Below are 18,232 nucleotides of genomic sequence, written 5' to 3' on the forward strand. Positions count from 1 at the left end.
ATTGTAGTTCTATAGTTAGTTTCTTTAAGGAATAGTCATACTGTTCTCTACAATAGCTGTATCGATTTATATTCCCTTTAACTGTTAAAGAAGGTATCCTTTTCTCCATACTCCCTCCAGCATTTATTGTTTGTACGTTTTTTGATAATGGCCATTCTGACTGTTACGAAGTGAAACCTCATTGTAGTTTTGATTTTCATTCTTCTAATAATTAGTGATACTTAAAATCTTTTCATGTGCCTCTGGACCATCTGTATGCTCTCTTTAGAGAGATGTCGCTTTAGGTTTTCTCCCCATTTTTTGATGGTTGTTTGCATTTTGATATTGAGCTCCATGAGCTGTTTGTATATTTTGGAGATTAATCCTTTATCTGTTGCTCCATTTGCAAATGCATTTCTCCCATTCTGAATGTTATCTTCCCATCTTGCTTATGGTTTCCTTTGCTGTACAAATGCTTTTGAGTTTAATTAGGGCCTTTTTTTTTTAATTCTCATTGAGCTAAGAAGTGGGTCAAAAATCTTGCTTATGTCAAAGAGTATTTCTCCTATGTGTTCTTCTAACAACTGCATAGTGTCCAGTCTCACATGTAGGTGTTTAGTCCATTTTTATTTTATTTTTGTGTATGATATAGTAGGCCAGCCTTCCCAACAACATTACTGAAGAGACTGTCTTTTCTCACTGTATACTCATGCTTCGTTTGTCATACATTAGGTGCTCATATGTATGTGGACTTATTTCAGAGTTTCTATCCTGAACCATTTGTCTATATTTTTATTTTTGTGCCAGTAAAATTCCGTCTTGATTACTCTAGCTTTACAGTATAGTTTGAAGTCATGGAGTCTGATACCCCAGCTCTGTATTTCTTTCACAAGAATACTTTGGTTATTCGGGGTCTTTTTTGTTTCCATCAGTCAGTTCAGTTCAGTTTAGTCGCTCAGTCGTGTCTGACTCTTTGAGACCACATGGACTGTGTTTCCATACAAATTGTAAAAATTTTTGTTCTAATTCTATGAAAAATGCTATTGGTAATTTGATAGGGATTGCATTGAATCTATAGACTGCTTTGAATAGTATATTTATTTTCACAATATTTATTCTTCCAATCCAAGAACATAGTATATTTCTCCATCTCTTTGTATTATCTTCGGTTTGTTTCATTTGAGTGTTTTATAGTTTTCTGAGTATAGGTCTTTTGCTTCATTAGGTAGGTTTATTCCTAGGCATTTTATTTTTTATGTTGCAGTGGTAAATGGGGTTGTCTCCTTAATTTTTCTTTCTGCTCTTTCATTGTTAGTGTATAGGAATGCAGGGGATTTCTATGAATTATTTTCATATCTTTCAACTTTACCAAATTTGTTGATTAGCTCCAGTAGTTTTCTGGTGACATCTTTAGGATTTTCTATATGTAATATTATGTCATCTGCAAACAGATAGTTTTACTTTTTATTCTCCAATTTATTTTCTTTTCCTTATCTTCCCAGATTGCCAAGGCCAGGACTTCACAATCTATGTTGAATAATAGTGGTGAGAGTGGACATCCTAGTCTTGCTCATGACTTTAGGAGAATGCTTTCACCACTGAGAATGGTATTTGCTCTATATTTGTCATAGATGGCCTTTATTACCTTGAGGTAGGTTCCTTCTATGCCCACTTTCTGAAGAGTTTTTATGATAAGCAGTGTTGAATTTTGTAAAAAAAAAAATTGTTTTCTACTTCTGTTGAGATGATTCAGTCAGTTCAGTCACTCAGTTGTATCTGACTCTTTGTGACCCCATGGACTGCAGCACACCAGGCTTCCCTGTCCATCACCAACTCCTGGAGCTTACTCAAACTCATGTCCACTGGGTCAGTGATGCCATCCAACCATCTCATTCTTTGTCATCCCCTTTTCCTCTTGCCTTCAATTTTTCCCAGGATAAGGGTCTTTTCTAATGAATCAGTCCTTCGCATCAGGTGACCGAAGTATTGGAGTTTCAACTTCAGCATCAGTCCTTCTAATGAATATTCAGGACTGATTTCCTTTAGGATTGACTGGTTGGATCTCCTTGCAGTCCAAGGGACTCTCAAGAGTCTTCTCCAACACCATGGTTCAAAAGCATCAATTCTTCATTGCTCAGCTTTCTTTATGGTCCAACTCTTACATCCATGCATTACTACTGGAAAAACCATAGCTTTCACTAGATGGACCTCTGTTAGCAGGGTAATGCCTCTGTTTTCAAATATGCTAAGTTATTATTCTTTAATTTGTTATAAGTATGGGTTATCACCTGGATAGAGAAGCCCCTTTAGCATTTGTTGTAAAGCCAGTTTGGTGTTGCAGAATTCTCTTAGCTTTTGCTTGTCAGTAAAGCTTTTGATTTCTCTGTCAAATCTAAGATCCTTGCTGGGCAAAGTAATGCTGTTTGTATAATTTTCTCTTTCATCACTTTAAATAGATCCTATCACTCCCTTCTGGCCTGCAGAGTTCCTGCTGAAAAATCAGCTGATACCCTTATGGGCGTTTCTTATACACTGTTTTTTGCTCTTCCCTTTCAGTTTTAATATTTTTTCTTTGCATTTGCTTTTATTATTTTGATTAATATTGTTTTGGTGTGTTTCTCCTACAGTTTATCTTGTGTGGGAGGATCTGTAAGAGCTTCCTAGACTTGGTGGCCATTCCCTTTCCCACATTCAAGAAGTTTTCAAGTATAATCTTTTCAAATATCTTCTCAGGCTCTTTCTTTTTTCTTTCTTCTTCCTGAGACCCCTAAAATTTGAATGTCAGTGTGTTTAGTGTTGTCTCAGAGTTCTCTGAGATTGTCTTCAATTTTTTTCATTTTGTGTTTGTTCTGCTCCTCAGTAGTCATTTCTACTATTCTATCTTCCAGCTCAATTACACATTTTTAAAGCCTCAATTATTCTGCCATTGATTCCTCCTAAAGTACTTTTCATCTCAGTTATTGTGCCATTCATCTCCACATGTTTTCCTTAGCCCTTCAATGTTTTTATTGAACATTTCTTGTATTTTCTTATTCTTTGTTTGCATTCTGTATTGTGTGATTTTGGATCATCTTTACTGTCATTACTCTAAATTCTTTTCTCATGTAGTTTAAAAGATAAAAGAATATATTTTCTCTTCATATATTTGGTTTTATAGGTTTTTACCTTGCTCCTTTGTCTGTAACATATTTTTTCTTGCCTCTTTTTTTCTTTCTTTCAGGGGAACTGTGTTCCTGTCTTACCGATTATTTGGCCCAAGGTTTCCAGCACTGGGGTTTGCAGAGAGTTGGGTAGAGCCAGGTCTTGGTGTTGAAATGTGTACCTCCGGGAGACCTCACTGAAGTTAATATTCTCCAGTCACTCAGAGGTTCCTTCCATTTGCTTGGGCGTTGACATCCCCACCACTGTCAGCTAGGTTCTCTAAGGTGGGGAGATGCAGACTGCATTCTCCTTGGCTCCACCTCAATATGTCAATTACTTTTTGCTAGTATTGTCACTGTATGTCTTCTCTAATAAGCTTAATGTGTGGGTAAGATGTTTGTATCATTTGGAAACATCAATATATATTTATTGACTAGATGAATGACTTTTGAAATACATAAATAACTTGAAAAAGTTGCGTGTTTCAGGTATACTAAGTTGCCCCTCTAAACGATCAAACCCACAGAAGCAATGGGACATGAAAATGTCACAGAATTTATCCTCCTGGGGCTTTTTACTGATGAGAATGCGGAAGTTGCCTGCTTCATGCTGTTTTTACTTTGCTATATTGCGATTCTCTCAGGAAATCTGCTCATTCTTCTCACCATCAGGGGCAGGCGCCTCGGTGAACAGCCCATGTACTTTTTCCTCGCTATTTGTCCTTGATGGATGTCTGCTTCACCTCCACGGTGGCACCCGAATTGATCACTGACTTGCTGGCCCAGCAGAAGACCATCTCCTACAACAGCTGCATGGCCCAGATGTTCTGTGCCCACTTCTTTGAAGCCACTGAGATCTTCTTCTTGGTGGCCATGGCCTATGACCGCTATGCCGCCATCTGCAGACCTCTTCACTACATGGTCATCATGAACGACAGGTGTGCTATGTCCTTATGATGGCTTCTGCTATGGGAGCCTTTAGCCATTCATTCATGCAAGTATTAATTATTATTGGACTTCCTTTCTGTGTCCCCAATCAAGTAGACCACTATTTCTGTGATGTAGTACCTTTGCTGAAGCTGGCCTGCATGCACAGTAGACTGTGGGTGATTGCAATCATTACCACCACAGGGGTGTTGTCCATTTTGACCTTTGTTGCCTTGGTGATTTCTTACATCATCATCCTGTCCACCCTGAGGGCTTGCTAATCCGAGGGCTGCCGCAAAGTCCCCTCCACCTGTGGTTCACACATCACTGTGGTCTTCATGTTCTTCTTGCCGCTCATCTTCACCTATGTCCCCACGGCTGATTCTATCAAGAACGACAAGGTCTTTGTCCTGTTTTACACCATAATTGCCCCTATGTTCAACCCTCTCATCTACATCTTGAGAAACGCAGACATGAAGAATGCCATGAGGAAAGTGTGGGGCCGAGATAAACACTCTGTGGGAAAATTAATATCTGGCTGTCCTGTTCTTTGTTGGATCTATTTTATCCACACAATCATGAATGTTGACAAGTACAACAAATACAGAAGGATCGTGTGGTGTCATTCAAAGTTGCAACCCTGAAGAGTGAAGCCTCCTCAGCCATTGCACTCTGTCACTTGACTGATACTGCCTACAAGGGGAGTGGATCAGATGCCCTTCAGGTCCTTTCCAGCTCTGACATTCGGGAACATTCTGTCCTGTGTATTCCCTGACTTGCCGAGTGCATTTCAGCACTTTTTTCAGGGAAAGTTGTGAAGACTGCATGGTTGGCTTTTCTGGCCTCTTTCAGGAAACAGATAATCTTGAGTGAGACATCTCTCAGAGCTTTCCTAAAACATTTCCTTTTTTTTTTTAGGTTTCCACTGCAATAATTTCAAAAAAGCAATGCCAAAAGTTTTACAAGTGTTGTATACTTTAATTTTTTACAGTAAGAAATCCTGCATCTAAAACAATGTAATGTATATAATTATTCTACTTACACTACACCTACAGAAATTGTAATTAAAACTTAGTACCTTATTGCAGGTAATTAAAAGTCTTGAAAAATGAGCAATTCTTTTCATTTTTATAAATGCATTTCTATGACCATATTTATCACTTTATTTAAACAACCTTCATGAGTATATAAAACTGATGTTTTTTGTAAATGTGCAACATGGAATATCTCCCATTCTGTGAAATGTCATGAGCTTAACAAGAAGGCATATAGCTGAAGAAATGGATGCTCCTGGGATGCATTTTGTTAATCCTCGCTCTCATCATGCTAATAATGTATTTTGATGGTGTCTTCCATTAGTCAAACTAGACAAATCTGTCTCATTTTCCCTCAGACTTGTTATCATTCTATGGAGAAATAAAGGTAATTAGACTAAGAAACAGGTATAGCCAGCTGACAACTGGGCATAAACTAAAATATTTTTGGGGGAACATTCAGGTGTTTCCTTAATTTAGATAAGAATCTTCAATCTTCATGAATTTTGAAGAGAATTCTGAGGTCAGGATTCTGATCTCAGACATCTCTTAGGTGTTTAGGGTCATCTAAGACTTGGAGGGTGTGTTCACCAAGTTTTCAACTATGATAGACACAGACTTCTTATCTTCTGGTGCTCCATCTTCTTCACCTCACTAAGAAATTGTACTGTGTACTCTTAAAGAATTATTGTCCCTTGTTCAACAGGAATCTGCACTCTAAAATGAAGTATACATGTGCAGAAATTAAGTATATGTTGAAGATTTCAGCAACAGTATTTCTCTTCCAAGAAGTCCCTGACATGTGTTCTGCTTGAAAATTTAGGAATCTTAGAACATAAGGGAGGCAGACAAATAATGGAGTATCTAGAAAAGGAGAAAAAAAGACTAGCAGAGCAAGTCAGGGTTTCTTTTTGATGTAGGTCTGGTAGTGACTACTTTCTGGTGTATTGTCTGATTCAGGAAGGTAAAGAAAAGCAGAAATGTCTATAGCTGCATGGGCAGCTAATTCAAGTGTTAATTTTTCATAAGCTTGCCTTTGTTGCTTAGGCCACTTTCTCCAGTAATGAAGTACACTTTCGTATTGTGACAAATTCACTATTATTTTTTTTTCCCCAGAAGATGACAAATCTTTAAGAATCTCTTTGAAATGGCTTGGATTACCTGTTGTTAACTCTCTTCTGCAATTTATCAACAAAGGAGGGGTGAAAATGAATCTACCCAAGTGTGATTATAACTATATCCTTCTCTTTGCACATATTATTCATGGAAAAATAGAGGGAGGGGGACTTGCTGCCGACTTAGGTATTTAGAATTTGTCCTGTGTTTATATAACCAATCTCCTCTCCACTCTCTCTAGCTGGCCTTTTATACTACTCTTTTCAATTAGCTAACTCTAAATGTAATCATTGCTTTTAATTATTAATTCAGTAATATGCCTCAGAACCCCTACTCCCAGTTTAATCACACTATTCTTGGATAAGTCAGATAAAAAAGCCATTCCAAACTCGAGGATTATATAATAAGCATTAAAAATCCTTGTTCATGTGTCTTTAGGTCAACTGGGGTTCAGTTGATCTAGGTCAAGCTTGACCAAGCTTCATTCCAAACCTCAGGGTAGGTTCACATATACCTTATGTTGTTTTATTTTTTCTCATGAAGAAAATAGAAGTTCTATCTTAATCTTCTGAGACTGAATTTTACATTCTATATGTGTGATATCTGAGTGTACCACTGACTATTATGAAAGTACAGCAATGAATATCACTCTCTATACTGTGGTGCACTTACCTTGTGGATCTTTATATATATATATATATATATACACACACACACACACACGAAACTTGTAGGAAAAGCAATATTTGTAAGATTTTAATTAAGTGATGAAGTTTCATTGTACTTCAAAACACAAAACAAGCCAGGTTACTGTAAGAACTGGACACATCAGAACACTGTCAAAATGAGGCACTTCCATGGGCAGTCTCCCTGAGCTCCTCTGATTGAGATTGACTCTGACAAACTTCTGTGAAGTTTATAAAATCAGTGGTGGAAACCTGAATACCCTTTCATATTGATCTCGGCAAGCAACTGTGAGCAGTGGGATGATGAGTGATCTTAATTCCCTGCCCAAGATTTGAACCTGGGAAGCCTGGCTGGGGTGGCTCAGATGGTGAAGAATCTGCTTGCAATGCAGGATACTGGTGTTTGATCCCTGGGTTGGGAAGATCTCCTGGAGAAAGGCATGACAACCCACTACAGTATTCTTACCTGCAGAGTTCCATGGACAGAGGAGCCAGGTGGGCTACCGTTTGTGGGGTCGCAAAGAGTTGGACATGACTAAGTGACTAAAACACACACAGAGCCTTAATGGAAACCAGGAATCTCAGCCACCAAACCAGCCAGGGCTAGAGTCTAGAAGCTGTTTTTCCCTGTATCTCTGTCCCCAGTGAAAAATTCATTTATCATGGAGGCAGCAACTGTAAATGAAGATACAAAGTTTATTATTAGAGATGTAGCACAGCAAGAAGTGGAAGAGTACATAGAGAAACTGCTTGTGAAGACAGAAGCAAGGCTGAGACACACACTCACAGAGAAAGAGTGTGGGTGTCCCTCCGAGTGAGGGGGAGTGCAGTAAGGAGGCAGTTAAGTCATTTATATAGGTCAGTTCTTTCAGGTTTTATCTACCTTTAGCCAATTATCTGGTTTCTTTCTCCACACTTCACCTACCCTGGGGGCACTTCCCTGGATGAGCAAGCACCCCTCCGCCAAGAAGGATCTCAGAGTGAAGGCTTCTGGGAAGAATAAGATTCGTTATAGCCTGCCATTACCACTTGGCTTTTGACCCAGATGAAGCCTTTCTGCACATGTGTAATGTCTCCCTTGTCTCAAAAAGAGGAGGGAGGTCCCTTAATCCTTTACTCAAACAAGGTTTTGCCCCTCTTTGTCCTTGCCTTGACTATTACCTTGACTATTGCCATGACTATTACCTTAAGATGCTTACAAGGACAAACACTGGATATTTACCCTGTTTATGTTGTTACTTTCATTTTCCAGAGCAAACAGGAAGTTGTAAATGCCTTAACTGGAGTCCACCTATCCAGTGTCTCAGAAAATGCCAACAGTTTTAAGTATTCAGCCTGAAGCCCACTTTGCACCCCATGAAATGTAAACAGGAGACCAGTTGTAAACATCTAAATTGGGGCCCACCTGTCTCCTACATCAATATGTTTTGCTTCTCGGTCTTTGAGAGTGTTGAATCTATCAGCTTGTATCTTCTTCAGGACTTCAGATTATCAATATAAATCTCAGTAGTCAAGTCTTTGATGTAGAAACATAAAGGAAAGAGTATCGTGGAAAAATTTATACATGAATTACAATAATTTCTTCCACAATTTTCTAAATTCAGTTCAAATTTAGTTTCCTTTTAAATAGTAGAACAGATGGGAATATATATCCAAGGTAGGGCCCTTTGGAATTGATTGATTCAAAGACCCTTTTGTGCTCTAAGATCAAGTATCATCTAGTCCTAGTATTTCCAAATATTTGATGTGCCTCTACCTGTATAAAAATTACCAGACAAGCTTGTTGAAAATACAGATTTTATATAATATATATATATATATACACACATACATACCTTCTAACATTGATGGAGACGGTTGGCTGACATCACCGACTCAATGGACATGAGTTTGAGCAAGTTCTGGGAGCTGGTGATGGACAGGGAAATCTGGCTTGTGACAGTCTTTAGGGTAGCAAAGAGACTGAGTGACTGAACTGAACTGAACTGGACATTTGTCTACTGAATCACAAATTCTTAGAATAGATACTGTCATCTTTTCAAAAACATCTCAAGAGGATTAAAATGATCAGACAAGTCTGGAGAGCACCGACCTAGTTACCATCTTAAAGCTGAGCAAACCCTCAGGTTCATAGAGGTCCAATGAGTCTATGTCCAAACTGGGGAAATAGATATGGATTCATGTAGTCAGAGACAAGGGGTCTTATAAATTTTAATAATTTTTAACATTTATAACTTTGGATGTCTTACTGCCTTTTGAAATTTATTATCTTTAATTCTAAGAGTGTTCCAATAGCTGAGACCATTGTGGAAGGTACTGACAGTGTACTGTCCTTAATGTATCAATAATATGTGCACACCACACACACACACTCCAAAATCGCAATCACAAAGCTACATATTGATGGTAATTTAAGTAATCAGACTTGTGAAAAAACAATGAAAATAAATGGCAGATGATAGGTTTATTAAATCAGTGATGGGTTTATTGCTGTGGAAAAACAAAGCTTAGGTTGGGTAAAGAGAAGAGGAATGCATTAATAGGGCAAGTATAATTTACCTAAGAAAGGTACATTTATTTGTCCAGAATGACTGTCTCTAGAATCCATAGCTAGAAATCAGGTTGTGCCAGTCAAGAAAGCAGTGATAAATGACACTGTTTTCAGTAAAGGTGTTTGGTTCAAACATTGGAGGAAATATGGTTTCCCAACCATGCATTTCAGTAAATTACATTTACCCTCTAGATTAACACACAGTCTTATATTCATCACAGATGTCTTTGGTATTGTTCAGTTTAAGTGTTTCCTGTTAATCACTTTACATTAATGGTGATGGCTGACTACAAACTACAGGAGTCAGTTGTCAGAAGCATAGAAAGAGAATGCTAAAGTTAAAATGCGGATATTAGGGGTAATTTTTTTTTCCCAATAGACTTACTGTTTGAGTAAGGAAAATGAGTCCTAGAGAAAGAAAGCTTTTCCCCCAAACCAGAGGATAACAGGTCTTTTGCTTTCTAAGCCTGTGTTTTATCTCTTTGACATTCTGCCCACAACCCCTCACATCCAAAAAAGAAAAAAATAAAGAGGGGAAAGTCTGACCAAGCTGAATTTCTGAATTTGATAGGATTTCTTTGTTCTAGATATTTCAGAAAATTATGATTATGAAATATTAGAACAAATATAATCATGATGATAAATAATAACTTGCTTCTGTAAATGTGTTATTCTCATATTTGTTCCCCTCAAGACAGCCTGTGAGATCGTTATTATTGTCTTCACTGTGCAGATGAGAAACTTTGAGATCATCCACCTTGGATTGTTACTTTTTACTATTTACCATTACCCTCCCAGAAAACCCTCCTTCCCCATAGTTTCTTCATTGCATTTTTTACTTCTGCATTTCTCAGTGTATAAATCAGGGGATTTGACATGGGGGTGATGATGGTATAAAACACAGCCACCATCTTATCCTCTGAAAAGGTAGTATCAGGACACATATACATGAAAGTACAGGAACCAAAAAAGGTGATGACCACGGCGATGTGGGAGCCACAGGTGGAGAGAGCTTTGCGCCTGCCTTCTGCTGACTGCTTTCTCAGGACACCAGGATGATGGTATAGGAGATTAGCGAAATGACAAAGCTCCCCAGAGCGATGGTACCGCTGTTGGCTGTCACAACACCAACAACAACATATGTGTCTGTGCAGGTGAGTTTTAGCACGGGGTGAACATCACAAAAGTAATGGTCAATCTCATTGGGTCCACCAAAGGGTAGTTGGACAACCAGAGCCACTTGGATGATGGAGTGTAAGAAACTACCTATCCAAGTCCCCAGCAGCATTTTATTGCATCTGTCTCTATCCATGATGGTCATATACCATAGGGGTTTACAAATAGCCATGTAATGATCATAGGCCATTACAGTAAGGATGAAGATCTCAGTACAACCAAAGAAATGTACCCCAAAGAGTTGCAACATGAACCCCACTTAGGAGATCATTTTCCTTTTGGCTAATAGGTCCACAATCATCTTAGGAGCTGTGACCAAAGAGTAACAAATATCCACAAAAGACAGGTAGTTGAGAAAGAAATACATAGGAGACTTGAAAAGGTTGCCCACACAAACCGTCAGTATGATGAGAAGGTTTCCCAGAAGAATGACCATGTAGAAGAAAGAAAATACCACAAAACACACTTCTTCAACCTCTATGTTCTGAGAAAGACCCAAGAAAACAAATTCAGTTACATTGCTTATTTTTTCCATGGAATTAGTTTAGCAGGCCAAGTTCCCAAGAGACAATTACATTACCTGAAAGTCAAAAAAAAAAAAAGTAACAAAGACCAGCAACATTTATTTTTAACTCAAAACAAATGAATAACCAGAATCGATAAAAATGGAAAAATGGGTACTTACCACTGCTTAGCATGTATACCTAAAGAAATGGAAGTGGACATATTCTACATATTTTGATCATCTTTTATCAAATGATAGTCCTTTCAGATTTAGACACAAAGTTGAAAGAGGTAAAATAAATCCTCTAAGTCACACATCTAACCAGCCCTCTCACTTCCCTCATGTTTCATAAGGATTCTTTCATCTGTTTCTAACAATTTGCTTCTTTCTAATCTGTCTAAGGCACTCAACTGAAATTTGAAACAACTTTTGAGTTTGGGAATATGACAACATCTATATCCTGAAAATGTTCATATTACTTTTCACACACACACACACACACACACACACACACACACACACACATTTTCCTGTCTGAATACTGCTATGAGTGTTCAAATAGTTGAGACTGGATGATGTTGCAGGTTCTTCTTCTTAAGGAACTGTGATATTTGTATACATGAGTTTTTGTTCCCATATTTGATATCAAACTCTCATAATAAAGAGTGATGTGATATACTAGAAAGGAAAATAAAATTATGCAAATCTGATTCTGAGATATTGGAGCTGTACCTCTAGATAAATTGTTAAGCTTCATGGGGCTTCTATTATTCCATTTGCAAAATGAGAAAGTTTTAATTTCACTATCATCTATAACATAAAGAGCTATTTCTACTATGAAGCTAAAAAACAATTCTTTCAGCTTGGAATAGCCATAAAAACCTGAAAAGGAGGCAGAAACTGAAGAAAACAATGAAAAAAACTGATGGAGTAGAGTTGCTTTACAGTGTTGTGTTTATTTCTTCTGTACAACAAAGTGAACCAGACACACACATACACATATCCCCTCTTTTGTGGATTCCCTTCCCATTTAGGCCACCATAGAGCACTGACTAGAAAGATTATCATTAGTTATCAATTTTATTCATAGCAATATACATATGCCAAGCCCAATCTCCCAATTCAACCCACTCTACATCCTCCATTGGTACTCATACATTATTCTCTACATCTGTCACTCTATTTCTGCTTTGCAAATAAGTTCATCTATACCATTAAAAGAATAGGGTGGGTAGATACATTGTGATAAAGTCACACAATGGAATACTATTTTCCAGTCATAATGAGTGAACTAAAGCTACTCAACATAACAAATTTTCACAAAAATACATTGTAGAGTGAAAGAAGCCACCTACACAAAAAGTTGCTCTGTATGACTGTTATACCAAAATTAAAAGGGATCAAATTAAAAGAAACTGTTGGAGGCACATCAAGATATGTTTGATTTAAATGGAGGGGAGGGAAATATTACCTTCAAACTCAGTGTTTGAGGATTCCCCAGGAATTGCATTGCTTTGGTATTTTATATATTTATCTGTTAACATCAATAAATAAATAGATATGGCTCATTCCTTAATCTCACTAGTCCTTCATATTTACTTATAATGGATGACTCTCCAGTGGTGTAATGCCAGACACTCTTGTGAGGTCACTGCAGCATATGTACAGATAAGGGGCATGGGGAATAACTTTGATTAAAGCCTTTCTCAAGCTGTTCTTCAAGCCAAACTACAGATGTATTAATAAATGATTCCTTTAGTTCTGGTTTAGGATAGGATTACACGGAGTCTTAGGTAATCATCAGCAATTTTATCGACCTGAGGACACATCCCCCTAAGATCTGCTAATTCCAACTGAACTCTGTGCTCTAAGGTATGTTTTGTAGCAATGCTGTTCCTGATCTGTATATTAGACTTGATAGCATAGTCATTCCAGGTGTGTCTTTTCTTTTACAGTAGAAATAATGATAAAACTGTAATAGATGTAATGACAACCCTATTCAGACTCGAACACATCCCTTAAAACTTTCTCATTTTGCAGGAGGGATAGCAGAAGCCCTATGAAGCTTAACAATTTATCTAGAGGTACAGCATCACTATCCTAAAATCAGATTTGCATAATTCTGATTTTCTTTCTCCTATACTGCCTCTCTCGATAGAAGAGTTCGATATCAAATAGGGGGTCCAAAAATTCATGTACACTCTCACTCTCCTTTTCTTTTTCCTCCTGAATTAAACAAAACATTTTATTCTCCACTCAGAGAGTCTTTCAGTTTGAAAGACCTCAAATCATAGCATTTTTTGACAACTGTAAATAACGTGACTTGCTTATCATCTAAAAGAAACCAGTCATTTAAAATCAAGCCTGGGGATTCTGTCTCCATTGTCCATCCTGTAAGGTCAAGGAAGAAAGCTTCTTTCTCCCAGAATCAAGATCCACCTCAAAGAATATATTCCTCCACTTTCTGAACATTCCAAATGTACTAACACCTCATTTTCTTTGAAAGTCAAGCATTTTCCTAGTCATATGTCATTAGTATCCATCTCATAGTCTGGCTTGCATGCACTTCATCATTTTATTATCATCTTAAAAATTTTATTCTCCTGCTATTTCTAAGAACATTGTCTTGCAATTATATTACAAGCATTCAAAATATAGAAATTTGATAAAATTCTCTTTTTCAGAAACTTTTAATGTTAGTTTTAGAATTGAAAAATCTCACCAGTATTGTCCAGAGCTTGGATTTTGCTTTGTTTTTCTATCACTCCTGAGATAATTTGGGTGCAACTATTCAAAACAAAGTTAAGAGGTTAATGACCCTGGGGAAAACCTTTCTCCCAAAGTACCCTCTATAATAAGAACCACTTCAGAGAAAAGTGAGTGTTAATTTCCAGATCTCTTTTCAGTTTGTTAAAAAAAAAAAGTTGAAAGCTTTTAACTTATTAAAGTTAAAAACCAACATAACATTGTAAAGCAACTATATTCCAATAGAAAATAATTTAAAAACAATTAATTTGTGCACTTAGAACAATAACACTATTCCAAAGCATTTCAGTAAACATAGATATAAGATTATTTTATGGAGGTTTATCTTGTTCAGTGGAATAATGTGTATGTATGCATATATACATATATAATATGATTTACTTATAGTTAATATAAATATATTTATTTTAAAAAACATCTTTTTGGAGGTATTTCTCTGTTGAATTTTAATTGTCCTGCTTTTAAAAGTTCCATTTGATTGGAAAATAGTATATTCAATAGTATTAGCACCACTTTTTCTTTTTTAATATAGTTTCTGATGATTTTTGGAGAAACTGGTGGGAACAAATTAACTTCCAACCTATATTTGGATAATCATAATGCAGGCTTTCATTCTTTTACCTTTTGATTGCAAACTGTTATGCTTGACTCTTGACCACTGATATTCTTTTTTATTCCTCTTGTACTTTTTCCTTTCCCCTCATTCTTTCTTTAACTTCTTTCTTCTTCCTACTTTCGTCTCATCTCCTTCTTCATTTATAATAAAATGTCAAAAAGCAACTAGTTCATACTTCTAGGGAGAACTTATGAGCTGCCCATTGCAGCTGATTTCTTTATCTCACTGAAGCTTTTAATAGACACTATGGATTCATTTTCCAAGTAATTTGTAAACAGGACAGGGAAAGATGCACAGAGCCATCAAGTTTTCTTTCCCAGGAGTCAAAGTTCACCACACAGTTGGGCCATTTTCTCTGTAATTTCTGACCATGTGTTCTTCTTGTAGTTGTAGGAGAAAACAGAGTCCTGAGAGCACCAGGGGCGTTCATCGCAGCAGGAGGGAGTTTGACGGGAAACTTCTGAGCGTATTTAAGATCCACTCATGTCACCAAGTATATACCACCTCATCAGCAACAAGGAATCTCTGGGGAAGAATTCCAGGAAATTTTCAGTGTTTTTCTTTCACTTTCTGCCTTGTGTGTGTGTAAGCTATCTATTGCTATATGGTGGCAAGCAGAGCTAAGTCAAAAATCAGTGGCTTACTACCACAAAATTTAATCCCCAAATTAGTAGTTTAAAAATCATAACACCACAACTTAGAGGCTTAAAATGAAAACACTTTATTTGATTATAATTCTGCAGTTTTCTTTGGATTCACCTGGGTGGTTCGTCCACTGATGCTTCCTGGCCTGAATGTTATAGATGCTCCAAGAAGGCCTTGTTCATGTGCCTTTCAGTCAGTTCTCTCTCATTCCCCAGCAGCATCTACAGGGCTTTCTCACACCATAGCTCTTTCAGTGCAATAGTTTTTTCACAAAAGCTAAATCTTCAAGGTCTCTCAACCTAATCTTCAGGAATCATACAATATCACTTTTTCCACATTCTGCTCAGTTATTTAAAATTTTACATGTAATACTGTTACTGAGGGATTCCCAGGTGGCTCAGTAGTAAAAGAATTCACCTGCCAAAGTTGGAGACAGAGATGTAGGTCTGATCCTGGGTCTGAAAGATCCTCTGGAGGAAGAAATGGCAACCCACTCCAGTATTCTTGCTGTTAAATCCCATGGACAGAGGAGCCTGGTGGGCTAGTCTAGGAGTCACAAAGAGTTGGACATGACTAAGCTTGCATAAATTTTTACTGAACCTTTGTGTCAGACTCCAACAGGGGTCTCCCTGTCCTTGTTGTTCAAGCCAATAGAATGAGAGGAACTCAGTTCAGAAGCAAAGGAATGGAAAGTGTGTTCTTTGAGCAAAGAATGTGGGGAATGAACTGGCTTCAGAGCAGCGGTCCCCTGCCTCTTGGGTCTAATGCCTAATGATCTGAGATGGAGTTAATGTGATAATAATAGAAATAAAGTGCAAATAAATGCAATGTTCTTGAATTATTTAGAAACCATCCCCTAGTCTCCAATTCCATTGTTTATGGAAAAACTGTCTTCCATGAAGGTGCTCCCTGGTCCCAAAAACGTTGGGAGCCACTGCTAGAACACAGTATCTCCCTGACACACAGGCTGTGGGCAGGGCTGCTGAGGCTGCCAGCATAGAGGAGGCGGAGTTCTCATGGAAACATCCAGATATGTTGCTCCGCTGCACTCAACTGGCCATTGCCATCTTGAATCTCTGAATTGTGCTTGGTCCTTCTGCCTACCTCTTTGAGCAGAGATGGCACAGCCCTTCAGCAGAGCAGTTCTGGTCTGAAGCACCAGCAGGAGCCTTCTGCCCGTGGCATCCTGTTAGCAAGTGAAACCAGATGAAACACAAAGGAAAAGAGAATTTTTTTTTTTTTAAACTCTGCTTCTAATGTTATTGCCAGGGACTTCCTATTGGGCTTTGGTGGTGAAAAATCCCTCCTCTGTCTGGCTTCTTACTCTCGAGGGATGCGGAGGGGTGATAGTCTGTCTCTGTAGTTGTTTCCTGCTGATTTCAGGCATCATCATAGCCCTGTGCAAAGGAGCAGAAGTTCCCCTCAGCCACCATTAGGTATGTTTGGTTTTTACCAAGCTTCAGTCCTAAACATTCATCTTCATGAGATGAACCCCAGTTTTCTAAACTTTTGGAGGAAAAGGACATTAGACACTTTCAGATACATGAAAGAGTAAAAGTATCTAGGCTTGCCTGTGGGCAAATATGCTCTGATGTCCAGCTTCATTGGATGGGTCTGAATGTCTCTGGTCAGGCTTTTGTTGTTTTTTGGAAAAGAAGCTTCAGGTCAGAGAGGTTCACAGGGGTAGTCAAAGAAGCCATTGTCATAGGTCGTTTCTCTGGAAGTTGAGGCTTAGGATCCCCCTTCACTTGAGTACGATGACCCCATGAAGTGATCACAGCAACTTCAGCATGGAATGCGTGGTTAGGATCACCAAGTGGGGTTGTTATACCTAGGAGTGAGCTGGTCTTGCAGGTTGCTGCTTTTCCTGGTTCTTAGACTCCCCCAGCCTTCTGGCCAAAATAGATGGTGGGCCAGGTCAGGGCAGCACCTAGTTACCATGTCTTGTGAGAGCTTTCACAGCTTCTCTTACCTGGAGGACACACTGGAACTGTTCAATTTCAAGGTATTTAGGGAGTCCATTCACTCAGGCTAGAGGAATGTGTCTACAATATAGGAGTTCAAATGCATTTATTTTTAACTTATCCCTTGGGGCTAAGCACATGCAAACAAGGGCAGTCAGAAGCAAATTAATCCAGTTTTTGTCCTTTCTTTTTTGTTTTAGATTTATTGAAGTATAGTTGATTTACAGTGTTGTGTTAATTTCTGCTGTATAGCAAAGTGATTCAGTTATACATATATATTAAGTTGTGGGAGCAGCTACTCTTTAGCAAGGAGGCCACCCCACTAAGGAACCCTATAGACCATAACCTGCCAGGCTCCTCTGTCCATGGGGTTCTCCAGGCAAGAGTACTAGAGTAGGTTGCCATGCCCTCCTCCAGGGGATCTTCCTGAACCAGGGATTGAACCACATCTCTTACATCTCCTACATTGGAAGGTGGGTTCTCCACTACTAGCACCACCTGGGAAGCCCATTTATCTATATTTTTGGCTCTGCCAGGTCTTAGATTCAGCATGTGGCATCTAGTCCCCTGACCAAGGGTCAAGCCCACACCTCCTGCATTGAGAGTATGAAGTATTAGTCATTGGACTAGGGAAAGCCTTGCTGGGACCCATCATTTTTCATCTATTTGAACCTCAGCTTTTGAGGGTAGTGGCCAGGACCTGCTATTTCCGACCCTTAGAGAACACTCTCTGTCCTAGTATCCCTCTTGTTGGCATGGTGCACTGTTGGGTTCTGGTTGGCTCTCTCCCAGAAGGAGCAGGGGTCAGGTACCTTTACTGGAGCCAAGAATCTCTGTGGGCATTAGTGTAGATTCCTGTGCTGACCAGTTGACATTAGAGGCAACGGTCAGTGGGCAGACTTGAGTGTGGGCCTTTTTCTTTCTCTGACATTTCTTCCTCTATGTACTGGTTATTAAACACCAGGTAGTCAGTGCATTCCCTTCCAATGTCTCAGGGTAGTGGCAGTATAAATTCAGATGCCTTCCCTGTGGTGCTCTAGGAATGCTGAAGGATTTTCTGTTGGCTCCTGATTTTCTTTATCTTATTCCAAATAACAGGTTTATTTCCTGCTGCCTGCATTCCCTTT

The 18,232-nt window shown here is 38.4% G+C and overlaps 1 protein-coding gene and 1 pseudogene across 1 annotated transcript; one reads left to right on the top strand and one right to left on the bottom strand.

The window, feature by feature from the left end:
- Positions 1–3,651: 3,651 nt before the first annotated feature.
- On the top strand, positions 3,652–4,690 carry LOC110123589 (olfactory receptor 4P4-like; annotated as a pseudogene).
- Positions 4,691–10,209: 5,519 nt separating this feature from the next.
- LOC110123587 (olfactory receptor 4S2-like) lies at positions 10,210–11,159 on the bottom strand. The gene is given in 2 exon segments (XM_070463128.1): positions 10,210–10,481; positions 10,484–11,159. Coding segments are annotated over 2 exon segments (933 nt in total). The 5' UTR covers positions 11,145–11,159.
- Positions 11,160–18,232: the final 7,073 nt, after the last annotated feature.

This window comes from Odocoileus virginianus, unplaced genomic scaffold (assembly GCF_023699985.2).
Source record: "Odocoileus virginianus isolate 20LAN1187 ecotype Illinois unplaced genomic scaffold, Ovbor_1.2 Unplaced_Scaffold_30, whole genome shotgun sequence".
In the NCBI taxonomy this organism is placed as follows: domain Eukaryota; kingdom Metazoa; phylum Chordata; class Mammalia; order Artiodactyla; family Cervidae; genus Odocoileus; species Odocoileus virginianus.